Source organism: Amblyomma maculatum, chromosome 8 (assembly GCF_055883805.1).
Source record: "Amblyomma maculatum isolate TAMU_Amacu chromosome 8, ASM5588380v1, whole genome shotgun sequence".
NCBI lineage: Eukaryota > Metazoa > Arthropoda > Arachnida > Ixodida > Ixodidae > Amblyomma > Amblyomma maculatum.
Window position 1 is genome coordinate 121,045,934 of NC_139351.1, and position 13,903 is coordinate 121,059,836.

General features: G+C 43.7%; 1 protein-coding gene across 1 annotated transcript; it reads right to left on the minus strand.

Moving 5' to 3' along the window:
- Positions 1-68: 68 nt before the first annotated feature.
- LOC146182372 (isocitrate dehydrogenase [NADP] cytoplasmic-like) lies at positions 69-11,396 on the minus strand. Its single transcript, XM_084577468.1, has 10 exons — positions 10,994-11,396; positions 10,861-10,900; positions 9,872-9,978; positions 8,417-8,814; positions 7,687-7,754; positions 7,489-7,557; positions 4,810-4,961; positions 3,507-3,647; positions 2,362-2,524; positions 69-732 (listed from the first exon to the last, which is right to left on the minus strand). The coding sequence occupies exons 1-10, from the start codon at positions 11,007-11,009 to the stop codon at positions 651-653; spliced, it is 1,236 nt and encodes a 411-aa protein (XP_084433594.1). The 5' UTR covers positions 11,010-11,396; the 3' UTR covers positions 69-650.
- Positions 11,397-13,903: the final 2,507 nt, after the last annotated feature.

Here is a 13,903-nt window from a genome sequence, read left to right on the forward strand (position 1 = left end):
CCACTTGTAATACTAGCAGTAGCAGTCTTGTGGCTTTAGACGGTTACGAGACTGTACCATAAGACAAGTAGTATATATAAATGTAAAAATATATTTCTTCCTTAGAGTATACAGTGCAGTTCATGAATATGCACCACAGTGAAGGGGGTATAAAGAAATATGGCCACCGGAAGTTGTTCTCAGAGAGAAATGCAACGGTCTACGAGACTAAGTCAGGAGTGCATGGAACACATTGAACCCATGGATAACACAATTTATGTGCAAATGCAAGAGCAGTGCTTGTTCTCTTTGCAATGTCAAAATATTTCTGCGAAGTCATGAGGTGTGCATGGTTTACACAAATACTATTGTACGACCACCGCTTAGCGCTGTCATATTACTGCTCAAATATTCCTATGTCATCCATGATGTCTGTGCCGTGGTCATGATACGAGAAGACAAAATGTCCTCGCAAACTTCGAGATTCAAGGTATCCCACTTTGTAGGTTCAGGTATCTTTGCACAGTGTCTCCGATGTATCATGCCTTTAACATAGCCGGCAGTCAACAACTGTTCATATAGTCCATTCACTCCTGACTCGAGTCAATGTGGACAGTTTGGAAGCAGACGGTAAAATGAAACCCCCCCCAACAGCTTCACAGGCGGCCTAGTCATTTGCCGAGCTTCTTCCTTAGGTTGTCAGCAAGCTTGTCGAGGAACTCGAACGTATTGAGGTAGTCGCTGCGTTGGACACTGCAAAAAGGCAAGTGCAAGCAGTAATCAGCATGTTGCCAGTAGAATGAAATTGAGCACTGCTATAATGATGTAACTATACAGCATAAGTGGTTCAGGCCAAGATGTGATTTCCTCAAGGACTCTGAGGAAGTCTTGAAGACAACAAATTTAAAGCAAATATGCTAGTAATACACAACAGCCAAGAGGCAGTCAATCAGCTAAAACAAAAAAGCTGTATAGATTTCACAGAAAATTTGCGAGGAAAACGAGCAATTTCTAATTCTACACCATTCTGAGGAACTAAACAGACTGGATTTGCTCAAACAATTGCGAGATACTTCTTCCCAACTCTCGGGCAGCGTGATCGAAGCTTCAATTTCTTGTATTCAGGCAGCAAAATAGGCAATAAATATACACTATGTGCACTGCGCCTGCAATTTATAATCCACAACGAAAAGCCTAGAAAAGATTTTGACACCTGCCTTATACATTCTACTTAATGTTATAGGTTTGGTTTGATTTATGAGGTTAAATATTCAAAAGAAAATTAGGCTATGAGGGATGAAGTAGTGAAGGGCTCCAGATGATTCGGCGACTATGTTATGAGCGTCCTTGCTGTATACGTAATCTTCCGCCAAATACCACACTTAGCAGCACTTTCTCTGATCCAATTTCTTTTAACTGCTGGCCAAACCAAATGCTGTGAAGTGAAATATTCTTGCAGTGAAAAGTCAGTCCATAGGAAATAGATGTTGAAAATTTTATTTAGGAAATATTTAGTATTTCCTAAGGGAAAACTGGCCTTATGTGTCCCGTTTTTAGCTTGTACCATAGTTTACTGACTTTTGACATTTATGCCAGCCACATTTCAGCTCAGGCCAGCCTGGCGTGTAAACGGCAACACATATTGTGTTGCGGGTTTGTGACGTCCTTTTTCTTCCACTGGACCACTCATGACTATTTTCTTCAATATAATTAACTTGTGAAAAAAATGCACTCTAATAGTATACAGCATGCTGCTTAAGAACAGGTATTAGTTTCACAAGTGTGAAAGCTGCTGTCATCGCAGAAGTCTACTCTTAAGCTTTGTCGTCATTTCCTTCTGTACAGCATAAACTGAGATGGCAACAAATATTTACAGAAACCTACATGCTTTTGCTTAGCTATATCTAGCTGCAAAGATGACAGACGTTTCGTTAACATTAATGCTTTGAAAGAAAACAACAGATGTTTACATCTGGTGTGAAGAGCATGCTTAGTGCAACAGTTTTAGGGGAGTATCGTTACCACAAGCTGGGAGAGATTTGTAATATGGTAGCATTAGACAATTCACCCAAGCACACCCAAGACATCCAACTTTCACAAAAAAACTCAATCAAAAAAAGATTTGTCCTGGTCCACAGTTCACACCGAGGATTACTGCCCGTCTGGGCAGTCACTCTAGAAGTTCAGCTAACCAGACCTGTTGATATGACAAGCAAGTTGGTATTCGCATGACTTCACAAAACTGAGTAATAGTAATGCATAAGAAGTGTTGTTTACATCTCATTTGTGTTTTACTTCACATTTCAAGCTATAATTTATGCTGCTATACAACACAAGGCACTATGCAGCTTCCCTGCTCGTTTGCCTGCTCAGGCAACGTACCCGGACATGCCCTTGATACAGATGGCCAGATCCTTGGTCATGTAGCCAGCCTCAATGGTCTCCACGCAGACGGCCTCGAGCGCATTGCAGAAGATGGCCAACTCATTGTTGCTGTCCAGCTTGGCCCGGTGTGCAAGCCCCCGAGTCCAGGCAAAGATGGACGCTGCACACAACGTTAAGGCGTGTCAAAGACTGGAAAAAGAAGTATCGATAAGGGTGCGCCATCTAGAAAGTGTGAGTGGAATGTGCACAAGTGTCCCCTTCTTCATCTGCATAGTGTTGCATCTTTTTATATCTGTCACATTCTCCTGTTGCGCAGCATCTGAGTGTTGTCTTGCAGTTGCAGAAGGCAGTTTTGGATGTTGCCAATTTCTGCTACCGCACACCACCAAATGGGACATGCTTACCTAGTCTGTACTGAGTGTATGACGAAAGTATACCTGATCTTGAAAGTGATGTCAAAGCATTTCTGCTGCATTCACAAGAAATGTGGATGTATCCTTATTGGCTGTACAGTAGTCTGAAAACAACACTGTTTTCTGGTTTTCTTAGTCTGCCCGGCGAGCACCTCACGAAAGCGAAATATTGGAATATGGCTCCGCTTCTATCATATGTGGTCTACGTCAGTTTAGTTTAATTCAGCACCACAGACAGGCAAGTGCAACAGAGGACCAGCAGCAAAATCAAATGCTGCTTTCAGCTAATTGTCTTCATATCATCGCTTTGCTGTTCCTAGTTACATTTAGCAGTCTTGTTGTGAACTGCTCTTTTTTAACTGTTCTCCACTGTCTCGTAGACCTGCTATTGGTCAAGCAGCCTATTTTCGAGCATCTTTTAGCAGCATTTCTTTTCTGTTTCGTTTTTGATTAAAGGAGTTTTAACGTCACAATGCCATCGCGGAGGGCTGCAGAAACTGCGACCACCTGGGGTTCTTTAATGAGCAACTAAATCACACAGCACTCACGGACGCCTTCTACTGTGAGCACACGATAAAGAACCTGAAGTGGTCGAAATTATCCATAGCCCTCCATTATCATACCATTAAGGCCTGATGGAGATGAAAAGTTGAAATGAGACTGAATTAAAGCTGCATGCAAGGTCTCGCTAATGCTATTCTGGGTGCAGACTCAAGAGTGTGAGCATACCGATAGGGTTTGTCGAAGTCTCCTGGCCCTTCTGGTAGAGCCTGTAGTGGCGCGTCACGGTGCCGTGCGCAGCTTCCGCCTCCAGTGTCTCGCCATCAGGGCAGACAAGCACACTGGTCATCATGCCCAACGAGCCGTAACCTGCGAGTGACACATGACACACTCGTGAGTGGCGTTCAGGTGCGTCCTTCTCACTTTGCTCCCAATCGGCCTTTAACAAAATCAACGCTTGCAAGTGAAGGATTGAAATGTGCAATGCGTCGCAACACTCAAGCACTTTGCACAGTGCCCACATGCCAATTCCAGTTGAAAGACTAGAAGATCACATAGCGAAAGAGATCGCATTGGACTAGAATGCTAGTGATATTAGTCTCATGGCATTGCAAAAAATACATGTACCTATATATTTCTGTAAAAAATAAAATTAGAGACACATTCATGCAGATCTGGTAATGGAAGAAAAGATTTTTGACGAGATCACATTTGCCGCTGCTCGGTGCTCGTGGTGCAAGTGGCTGTTGAATCCATATCATCTACAGTGGCATAGAAGAGTGTCTGGAACATCCATAATGCTGTACATTGCAGACAATGCACTGAGGCCAGGAAATTTAAATAATTCATATGAATGATATCATATCAAAATTCTTATCAGCTGGCTGTGACTGTATCACTGAAATTCTACGAATAAAATTTGGGACACACTGTGTAACTTAAAACTGTTGTGCCATGTAAGTTTTTGTTTCCCGGCACCTACAGTTTTCGTCAGCAAGTATGAGCAGATTACTGATCAAGATTAAAATGCCATCAGATATCTGTGCCATGTCACTGCAGGCGGGAATGTAATAATATCTTTGCATGTGTAATTTCACAGCTTCAGTTCTTTTGTATAAACAGCGATCTGGTGATATATAGTGGCAATATGTGTGGACACTTGGATACAAAGGGTTAGCACTGCCTTTCGTGCACCTCACAAGATTACAAGCTTGCATCCTGGCTTCTATTCATATGTAGTATGCAACACTGCCAAACTTAAGATGCATATTTATGCTGGCTAGCTGTTATGAAATTCTGCACATGGTCTAGCTTCATACTTGCTCAAGTTTCACCGTTTCCCCATTGCTCCTGGCCAATATCGGTTGAGCAGCAATATAATGAGAACAGTGATGCAGTATGTGAGTGCGTTACTGGAACAGCGCACGTAATTGCTAGACAAAAATGTATAATGGAGCAGATTGAATTCCTTTGTTTTACGCTGGTCCCAGAAACACACTTCACAGCCCACTCGAAAGCCTGAAGAACGCACCTTGCGCCACGGCATCCGACTGGACATCGCCATCATAGTTTTTGCAGGCCCAGACGAAGCCTCCCTCGGATTTCATGGCCTGGGCGACCATGTCGTCAATGAGCCGGTGCTCATACCAGATGCCACGCTTCTCGTAATCCGACTTGTACTCCCTGGGTTCACAAGACGACAAGTAGAAAGTTACTTTTTTAATGGGCTTTTGTGTACTGAATCAACTGCATTGGAGAATTCCAAATCGGTTCCATCCATAGTTCCAACTAAATGCTTCAGTATATGGGCGTTCTTACATTTGTTTCCATCAAAATACATTCATGGTGAGCAGAATAGAGCAGCAAAATTTTACTTAGCAGCTGAATGCACAGCCACCGATCTATCATAGCAAGTGGCGGTGCCCACTCTAAGCAACACTGCTTTGCAGCTACTTAATTTAGTAACCCCTCCCCTTTTCCAGCAAACAACAGAAGAAATCACCTACCCTAAGCCCCTCCTGAAAATACTCCTGGCTGCAGGCCTGACAACCTTTATAACAAAATATACAGTACAGATTTGCATGAGCTGAAATGAAGAATAAAGTCTTGTATGCCCCTCTTCACACATTTTCCTGAGCATTAAGCAATGAGAGCAGTAATGCAAGTAAGCAGGCAATGACAGGAAATTTTTTATGTGTAACGGGAACATCGCTTTAAAAGTGAAAGGAGAAAATAAAGAGCAGTGCTTGTTAGAAGAAGTGAACTGTCTCAAAAGATGTGTTGCGAAGCAGTGACCGGGCACCTGGATTGAAATGTTCATAAAGTTATTTTTTTTTTGCTTTTTTGCCTGCGTCTCTTTCAATCAAACAATGATGGCAGGTGTGTGGTTATGAAAAGAGACCTGGTAAGTTGTTACGAAGAATTTTCTAGCCATTTAAAAAGGGTGATCAGAGAGTGAAAACGAGGCTTATTAAGTTTTGCAAGGAGCTGTAACTGTTGATGCTGGCCAATGATATTGCCAAAAGTAACGCAATTCTCTGTCAGTGTTTTCAGCAAAAACTCGCAAACCTGACATCCTCTTTAGAACGATTAAAAATGTTTCCTGGCAGCATGACCTTAGCCGCATTTTAAAAGGAAGAAGCTTAACTTTTTTACGTTGGAGGACCCTTTCCAGGCAAAGAACTCTTTACAGGCTGCTAAATCAGCAAGACATCGAAAAATAAGATAGCTTCATCCGTCGACATAGAAGATTTGATTTTTTCTGTGCCAGCATCACTAGAGCCATTCATTGAAGTAACCGGAAGAACGCCCTTACAGAATGCCACCGACCTGCCTGTAGAAAACTTCTCGAAGTTATTGGAATAGTATCTTAAGGTCACTTATCCTTTTTAACCAGCAACCATGTCTGCAATTATTGGATCGTGCTGTTGTTCCCTATTTTATGCAACATCTCCTTAACTGATTTGAACGAGCCCGGATGCATTTAGGACTTGTCTATAAATTTTTAGGTGTGGATGGATGAATTCCCCATTCCTTAAATGACTAATTTTGAAAATTCTTTTGAAGCTAATATTGTTACGGACGAGGAAGGAGAAAGAGCGGGCAGTGGTGTGGGCAGGAGCGCTTGCACTAGGCCCGCTAATATTTCATTAAACGTCGTTTCACGGTCATCGAACATCTTCTCCCTGTTCCCTGTTCTCCTGTTTTCATCGGCTTGCCGCTCCATAATAATATTTCTAGGATTTAAGTTCTTTTAACCTCAAATGACCATGGCCTAGTGTTTACATATGAGCTCCCAGGTAGGAAACAGCCATAGTTTGTAGACTTAAAGCTAGCATTCCGGAAGGACCATCTGTGTTAGGGATACTTTCCTTGAACCAACAAGGAACTTTTGACCTTAACACTGCATATTCCAAAATTGTGAAGCAAGTTATCCCCTCTTTATGTATTGGATCTTCGCTTCCAAAGTGCTGTCTGCATCAGATGCACACTAGTTTAGATAATGAGGTTGGCTGGTTATTGGCTTCTCTTCAGTGGTGTTGACTGCTGTCGCTGAAATGCCACTCCAAAAAACTAACTGCTACACACAACCAAAGAGATGTGAATGGGGGGGAGGGGAGGGCACGGTCAAACCTGAAGTTGTGCAATACATGCAAAGAATGTCAGACCATCTTAAGAAAGTGGCTAACAGAAACAAGGTACCATTGGTAATTTCAGCCCCAAACATGTTGTCTGAACTTTGAACTTATAGTCCAGATTTGTGAGCAGAAGCGTTAGGCTGCAAGATAAAACACGAGACAGCCTATGTCCACTGCGTGAACTGGCGGCAGTTTTGTTAGAAGCCTTTCACATAAAGAAAAAGGCAGCCTTGCGCATCATCAATGCGTTGCTAGACTTGTACGTGGCAGAATTTGACTCTTTATGCAGGCACAATAATACAATGTGATAAGTGTCAGCAGCCGATAAGGCATAGAAAATGTGACAAAGGCATAGCTGAGTGCTATAAATACATGTGCTGGTCTGTCCAAACAAACAGCTGGAAGTTGGGGCCTCTCCGTCGTCGTCTTGTCTTTTATTGAGAGCCTGCTTGTAGCGCCTTGTCTTTTTCAATTTGAAATGCAGAACTAACTACCTCAGCAACATGCATCATTGAAACACAATAACTTCAAAAAAGAAATAAAAGAGGGGAGAGAGAACAAGAAACACCTACTTGTCATAAATGTCTTGGAAGATATCCTTGAATCGGCCATCATACTTCTTGAGAATTGTGTTCTTTGTACTATGGCAACCGGACAGAGTGAAAAAAGAAAAAAGAAGTTACCATCGACGCCCTAATTACATATATGCCAGTTCAGCAGAACAACAGTGCCAGTCAAAGATAATGAAAGATAAAAGAGACCCCACGCACCTGAGGTAGAGTGGGAGCTCTCTTTGCAGTGCGAACTTGAAGGAGCTGTAGGCAAAGTCTCTAATGGACTGCACGGTGAGAGGTGATAAGGAGAACAATAAGAGACACTGGGATAGGGTCACCTTGTACGTGTACTGTACACCTTCTCTCTAATGGTTGGCGTTCATGCACAGTGATAAGGAGCAAAAATGTGCCAGAACAACTGAGAAAGAACAGAACTGCTCGACTTTATAGACTTATATTTAATGTACTCCCCCCCCTCCCCCTAAATACCCAGCCACTTTCTTACTTATGTAATTTTTACAATGATCAACAGAAAATGAAATTTCCAGAGGTAGAGAGAAGGCAGACAAGTTGTGAGAGCTGCAACTGTAGAAAAAGACTGGTTATCCCAGCTTCTCGCCTCTTTCCTTTCTCCAGTTGTAGCGGGCTTTTATTTTTCCTACTAACCTATACCTCTCATGAGTTACAGTATGGTTAACTCAGTACATTTACCTGCAGCGTAAAATGTGAACAGATGATGCAGAAGGCACTGAACTTCATGTATGATTTCATAGTTGAAGAGGTTAAAGACCTCAAACTGTCTGTCTGTTTTCTCGCTTGTTAAGTTTGCTTGATTTAGGGTTGGATTTAGGTGAGAAGGGCATAGGAAGCCTGGGGCATAACGTAATATGCAACGCCTGTGGTAGACAGCTCTCCAGTGGAGTCAAAGCGATTTGTTACCACTCACCTGGTCAGTGTTGAACATCGCCATGGCAACGCCTCCAGTCTTCTGGAACTCATGAACCTTGAACTCTAGTGGCGGCTCACCGCCTGCACTAGGGGTGAATTTGATCTCGAGTGTTCCAGGCCCAGGGACAACAAAGTCGGTGGCCCGGTACTGGTCTCCGTAGGCATGGCGGCCAATGACAATGGGCTTGGTCCAACCCGTGACGAGGCGCGGCACGTTTTTGCAGATGATGGCCTCGCGGAATACGGTGCCGCCGAGGATGTTACGGATGGTTCCGTTGGGTGAGCGCCACATCTGCTTGAGCTTGAACTCGGTGACACGCTTCTCGTCGGGCGTGATGGTGGCGCACTTGATGCCCACCTTGTACTTTTGGATAGCATGGGCACAGTCCACGGTCACTGCATAGGGGTAGATATAATAAACGGTGTCAAGGGAGGGAAAAACAAAATGTGACAAAATTTTGATAGGCTTAAAGTTCTCTGCAAGATTTTAGTTAGTGCACTCGTTACACATGAGATTACAAGGGCACAAGAGCTAATAATAGAAAACACTGCTTTATGTTTGGATTATGCAAGCCCTGTGGTTGCATAAGATGCTTCCCAGTGAACACTTTCTGGGACAACACTACAGCCTGCAAAAGTTTGGATGGGCTGGTTTATTGGGTTTAACATAGCAAAATCATTGGGGCTACACGGGGTTCTAGTGGAGAGCTTCAGATAATTTCAACCACCAGGTATTCTTTAATGTGTATAACATAGGCCAGTACATGGGTGACACCAGAATACAGCTGCCATGGCCGGGTTCGAACCTGGGTCCCCTGGCTCAATAGCTGAGCGCTCTCTAACCACTGAGCCACCAAGGCAAAGCCTGAGAAAATGTGCAGAAAATTGCGTGTGTTTGGTTACAGACTTTGCACTTCACAAGCTTGTTCCCAATACATGTCTTCATCTCACTGTTTTGTTGTTTCCAAGACAAAGTTCACAGTTTAAAAAAATTGAGAATTTTACAGACCATATACCAGGTCAAGTGAATAACCCTGCTCTCTGTGAAGAATGCACATAAGAAACAGCACAAGATGTTTTAAATACACTGGGAAACAACACCACATAAAATACATGAATTTGCTTTGCCTTTCTGCGTGATGAACAAATACTGCTCCAAGCTTGCCAAAGTTCTTTCAGCCACAGAAATGCAGCTATAAAGCTGAATATTCATTCATTTCACTTTCGTGCTGTTCACTCCAGCTGCCTGTGCTCAGTCATGGTCTTCTCTCAAGCAATTATTGAAAACTAGTCTGCAAGTATAACGCAGTGTAATGTCAATAGCTACAAGTTTTTTAGCATCATTACCATCACTGATTCATTATTAAATTTTCAGTGGTCAGAGTTGACCGACTTATGGCGCATGTTTTGCAAGCATGTTGGTGCATTTACTAAGGCTATCTGAACTATTTACCTTGGTCATCTGTACGGTCACGATTCTCAATGCCAAGGTCATAAATGTGGAGCTGGACATCCAGAAAGGGAAGAATGAGCTTCTCCTTGATTAGGTCCCAAATGACCCTGCACAGAAGTGAGAAAGCAAAATAACATATTTAACACACTGATGGTCATCTGGAAAAAACACTGCGTGGACATTAGTAAATGCTCTCAAGCTGTAATGTAAGTCTTCACATTATTTGCAATATTTGACTCACTCTTTTTGTGCACTAAAGGTCATATAGACTGATGCAAACAGCAGCAAGCAGCTTCACTGCCATGCAATATCTGGAGATATCAGACTAGCAATGATAGACCTACATCTATGCAAAATAGGCCCATGTGATTTTAGGATTCATGTGGAATGTCAGTTAACTGACGACCTGACCAGTACATGCAGCTCTTGGCATTTCACTAGAAAAGTGTAGAGTCCGGCCACAGAAACTAGCATTTTGTTCTCTCCTGAAGCGAAACAGTATGTTCGCTCTTGCTATCTGTATTTTGTGGATGGAGACATTTTAGGAGTAAGTATAGCTAAGAAACTGGCCAACATGAAAACAGCAGGTTACATACAACCTGCAGACCTTGAAAAATGCGCAACAGTCTTTGCCAGGAGATGTTTATTTCTTTCCGGTCAGTATATTGGATAGCGGCAGCTCTGGTTTGAAAAAGTGAATTCCGAATAACCGTGGGAAACAGCGAAACTCTTAATGTGAAAACTACATATTTCTGGAAGCGCAGAATTTACCATCAACGAAACGCGCACAGATGCAGATTCTGAATACATCGTTTTCGATCTGGATCGGTGACGAAACATATGAATCAAGCTTACGGACAATAGCCCTTGAACTGTGCGGCTATACATTTTCATCCGGTCTCGCCAGCTGGAGGTGAGACAAGTTTATTTCGCGAGATATGACCGCGCCACCCTGACCATGCGAGCAAACCACATAAGGTCACACTCACCTGGTCATCTCATCGCCCAGAATGTCGACCACAGGTCCACCTGAAGCACAAAATAACATAACGGGATGATCATCATGAGTGATTCTTATCGGAATGCGACGGCGTGATTACAAGATGAAATGAGAAAACGTACACTGAATTTTCGCCATGGTTGCGTCGCAGCTGTTGCCACCGGGATGACGGGTGTTTGTTTCGACAGGAAGCTCAGTCGTGGCGGGCGCTGGGTTTTCCTCGTCGGCAACCGGCTCTGCGATCGCCGATCGGACCAAGGGGGGAGTGGACGAACCGACTTGCGCGCCGCTTCAAAATACCGAATCTGATGTTTGTAAAGATAGGACGGCCTGGCAAAATTCCGCCGCGTGTAATCGCTGGATGCTCTCCCGGGGACGATAAGGGGCTGGGCGGTCTACGGCCGAGAGAGATATCTGCACACTGAAAACAGATGACGGAGACGAAAGTGCTAGCACACGCAGATTACGACGCCGGCAGCCGGCGTCTGGTGACTCGAGCCGGTCAACGCCTGATTCGGGACAGAGGGAGCAAGCACAGTAAGGTCACTCCTTGCTCCGTTTGCGTGCTTTTGATGATGATAATAAAAAGCGATGGCAACGCCACAGCGATTGCGCTGCATCTGCGTCAGCCCGTGACGTCAGCGGAGATGCGGTGGCGCTGGCGACAGCAGTGACTTTCGTGGTGTAGGCAAAAGCGCGGGCCGTCTGCATTGGATGCGCGGCGATTGCTGTGTTTTCGGGCATAATTCCCAATATTTCTACGAGCTGTGGTGCGGTTGATTGCGCCGCGAGGCACAAAAAGCAAAATGGCACTTGTTTTGACATGTTTCTTACGATAGAATAAAGATGAGGGCAACGGCATTGAGCGCGACAAGTAGACTCTTCGGTGACGGATTGCCTTCGCGGCTAACATATATATGCGTTGCAGTTCTTCACCGAAAGTAGATCAGTTCGTTTGCAACCCTTAATTATCATGATTGCTTTTCGGCGGCACGACGAATAGCGCAAGAACAAACGCCTGCAGCTCGTGCCCATTTTGATATGAAGTTGTAAGAAGTTCAGATGCGATATATTCCGTGTGCGTATGATCCCGCAGGGAAGCTGCACTGTGAGTTCTATTCACTTGCAGTGCTGCCCGTGCATATGTTCACACAGAAAGGACACAAACGCTGCTGTGAAGGTAATTGCAATTACTTTGAGCGCGGTCACTCCAGTACGATATTGCTGGCTACAACAGGCCCGGACCTGTAAAGTATAGCTTTTCTCTCTTTGTACTTTCACGAGTTTCAACCAGTCTCTTCATCACCGGTTCTATAGTAAACATTGATTTCTCATTTCTAAATTTTATTTTTGGAGGTCATTATAAGATCCTGACGAACGAATTAAATATCCACATACAATCTAGCTCTGATCGAGCAGGATATTTAAGTATATATGGTACATGGAGTTCAATGTCCCAAAGAGGAATCGACTATGAGGGGTGCAAAATAAGCAGAATAAGATGATGCGCATTTGAATAAAAAAATTTCCATGTGTATTAAAAAAAGCTCAGCAGATCACGCACATTTCGCTGCAAGCGATCGTGGAGAACGTTTCATCTGCACTCATGCGTCTCTCCTATAGAGCAAGAGAAGAAAATGAGAGCTTTCGTACTGGCATTCATGTACATATTAACCTGTGAATGACCTTGCTACATCTGTAAGATGAGATAGACGTCAACGTCTTTTTTATCGGGCAGGCGAAAACAAGTTGGCAGTGCACTTTGGCAACATGTTAAAAAGATCTAAAAGATTGAGTTCTTCTTTTTAGATACGAAATTCTATGACTTAAGTTGCCGGTAAAGTGAGCTAGAAATGTGATTTCTAGTTTACAATATATAGTTGCCGATAATATTGTTCTTTAGAGTGAGTGCTTGAAGCAACAGAAAGGCAGTCAATAGATTCGTCATATGAAATAAACACACTTCCAGTCATTCATATTGTCGTCCTCCTTGCATGCGCTAGGAATAGGCCTGGGAGTTGAACAGGGTTGACTATTAGTCTTTCTTATACATTGCGCTTTCTCGTTTTTATTTAACTTAATCACTCACGGCCGTCGCCTACGTACCGCAGCCGCGCGCTGTTGAGGCCACGGAGAAGGAAGCCAATGCAGCGCTCTTCGCCAAGTAATTCTAGCTGTAATCAGCTGATAATGTGCGGAAATACTCTCCAGGCATAAACCTAGCTATTTCTACGTATAAGCGAAGCTTACGGTTCAATATATTCGCACGCGCGAGCTGGTTTCGAAGGCAGCGTCGCTTTGCGCAGTGTAGGCACGCCGCGCTTTTGCCTACACCCCATGTCGCTGCCAATCGCAGCGACACCTTTGTTTACAAACATGACGCTTGTCTATAAACTCCACGCCTGAACTGAGACTTGCCGTACTATGGTTGAGAGAAACGTGGCGTAGTTTTGGTTTCACTTATATCCGCTGTCACCTCTGCTTTGTTGGTTGGCTGGCACAATGTTAGTAATAACATTGATTTAGAAGGATTGTTTTGTAGACCAGTTGGTAATCCATACTTCAAAAAAAAAAAAGATGCTTCGGCGCGGCAGACAAGGACAATACGTAGAAAGCAGACCACTGAGCGCCATAAGCGGAGAAAACACACCACATGGCGCTCTGTGGTCTGTTTTCTACGTCTTGTCCTTGTCTGCCGCGTCGAAGCATTTCTTGAAGTAACATTGAGTTGGCAGTTGTGTAGGCAGAAATATTTTTCGGAGGTGTTATACGCCGCAGGTCTTAAATCTGGACGAAAAAAAAAAAAAAAGAAGCAGTGAAGATAAATGGGGGGGGGGGGGGGGATGGTTTGCCAAAGTGTTAAATGTGTTTGTACGTGGCACATATATGTCATCAGTTCGAATCCCTGTCGCAAGCTAACCTCCAACGTGACTATCATATAGATACTTAATGGGAACCGAGATGATGTGTCACTGGCCTGAAGGCGGCACAAGAAAAGATTTCGTCACAATTTTGACATGAAAGAGGGGAAT

Coding starts and splice junctions, on each gene's coding strand:
- LOC146182372 (XM_084577468.1), bottom strand. Junction 7,755..8,416: donor CGATGTTCAACACTGACCAG/GTGAGTGGTAAC, acceptor CTCACCGTGCAG/TCCATTAGAGACTTTGCCTA. Junction 4,962..7,488: donor TTCCAAGACATTTATGACAA/GTAGGTGTTTCT, acceptor TTGTGAACCCAG/GGAGTACAAGTCGGATTACG.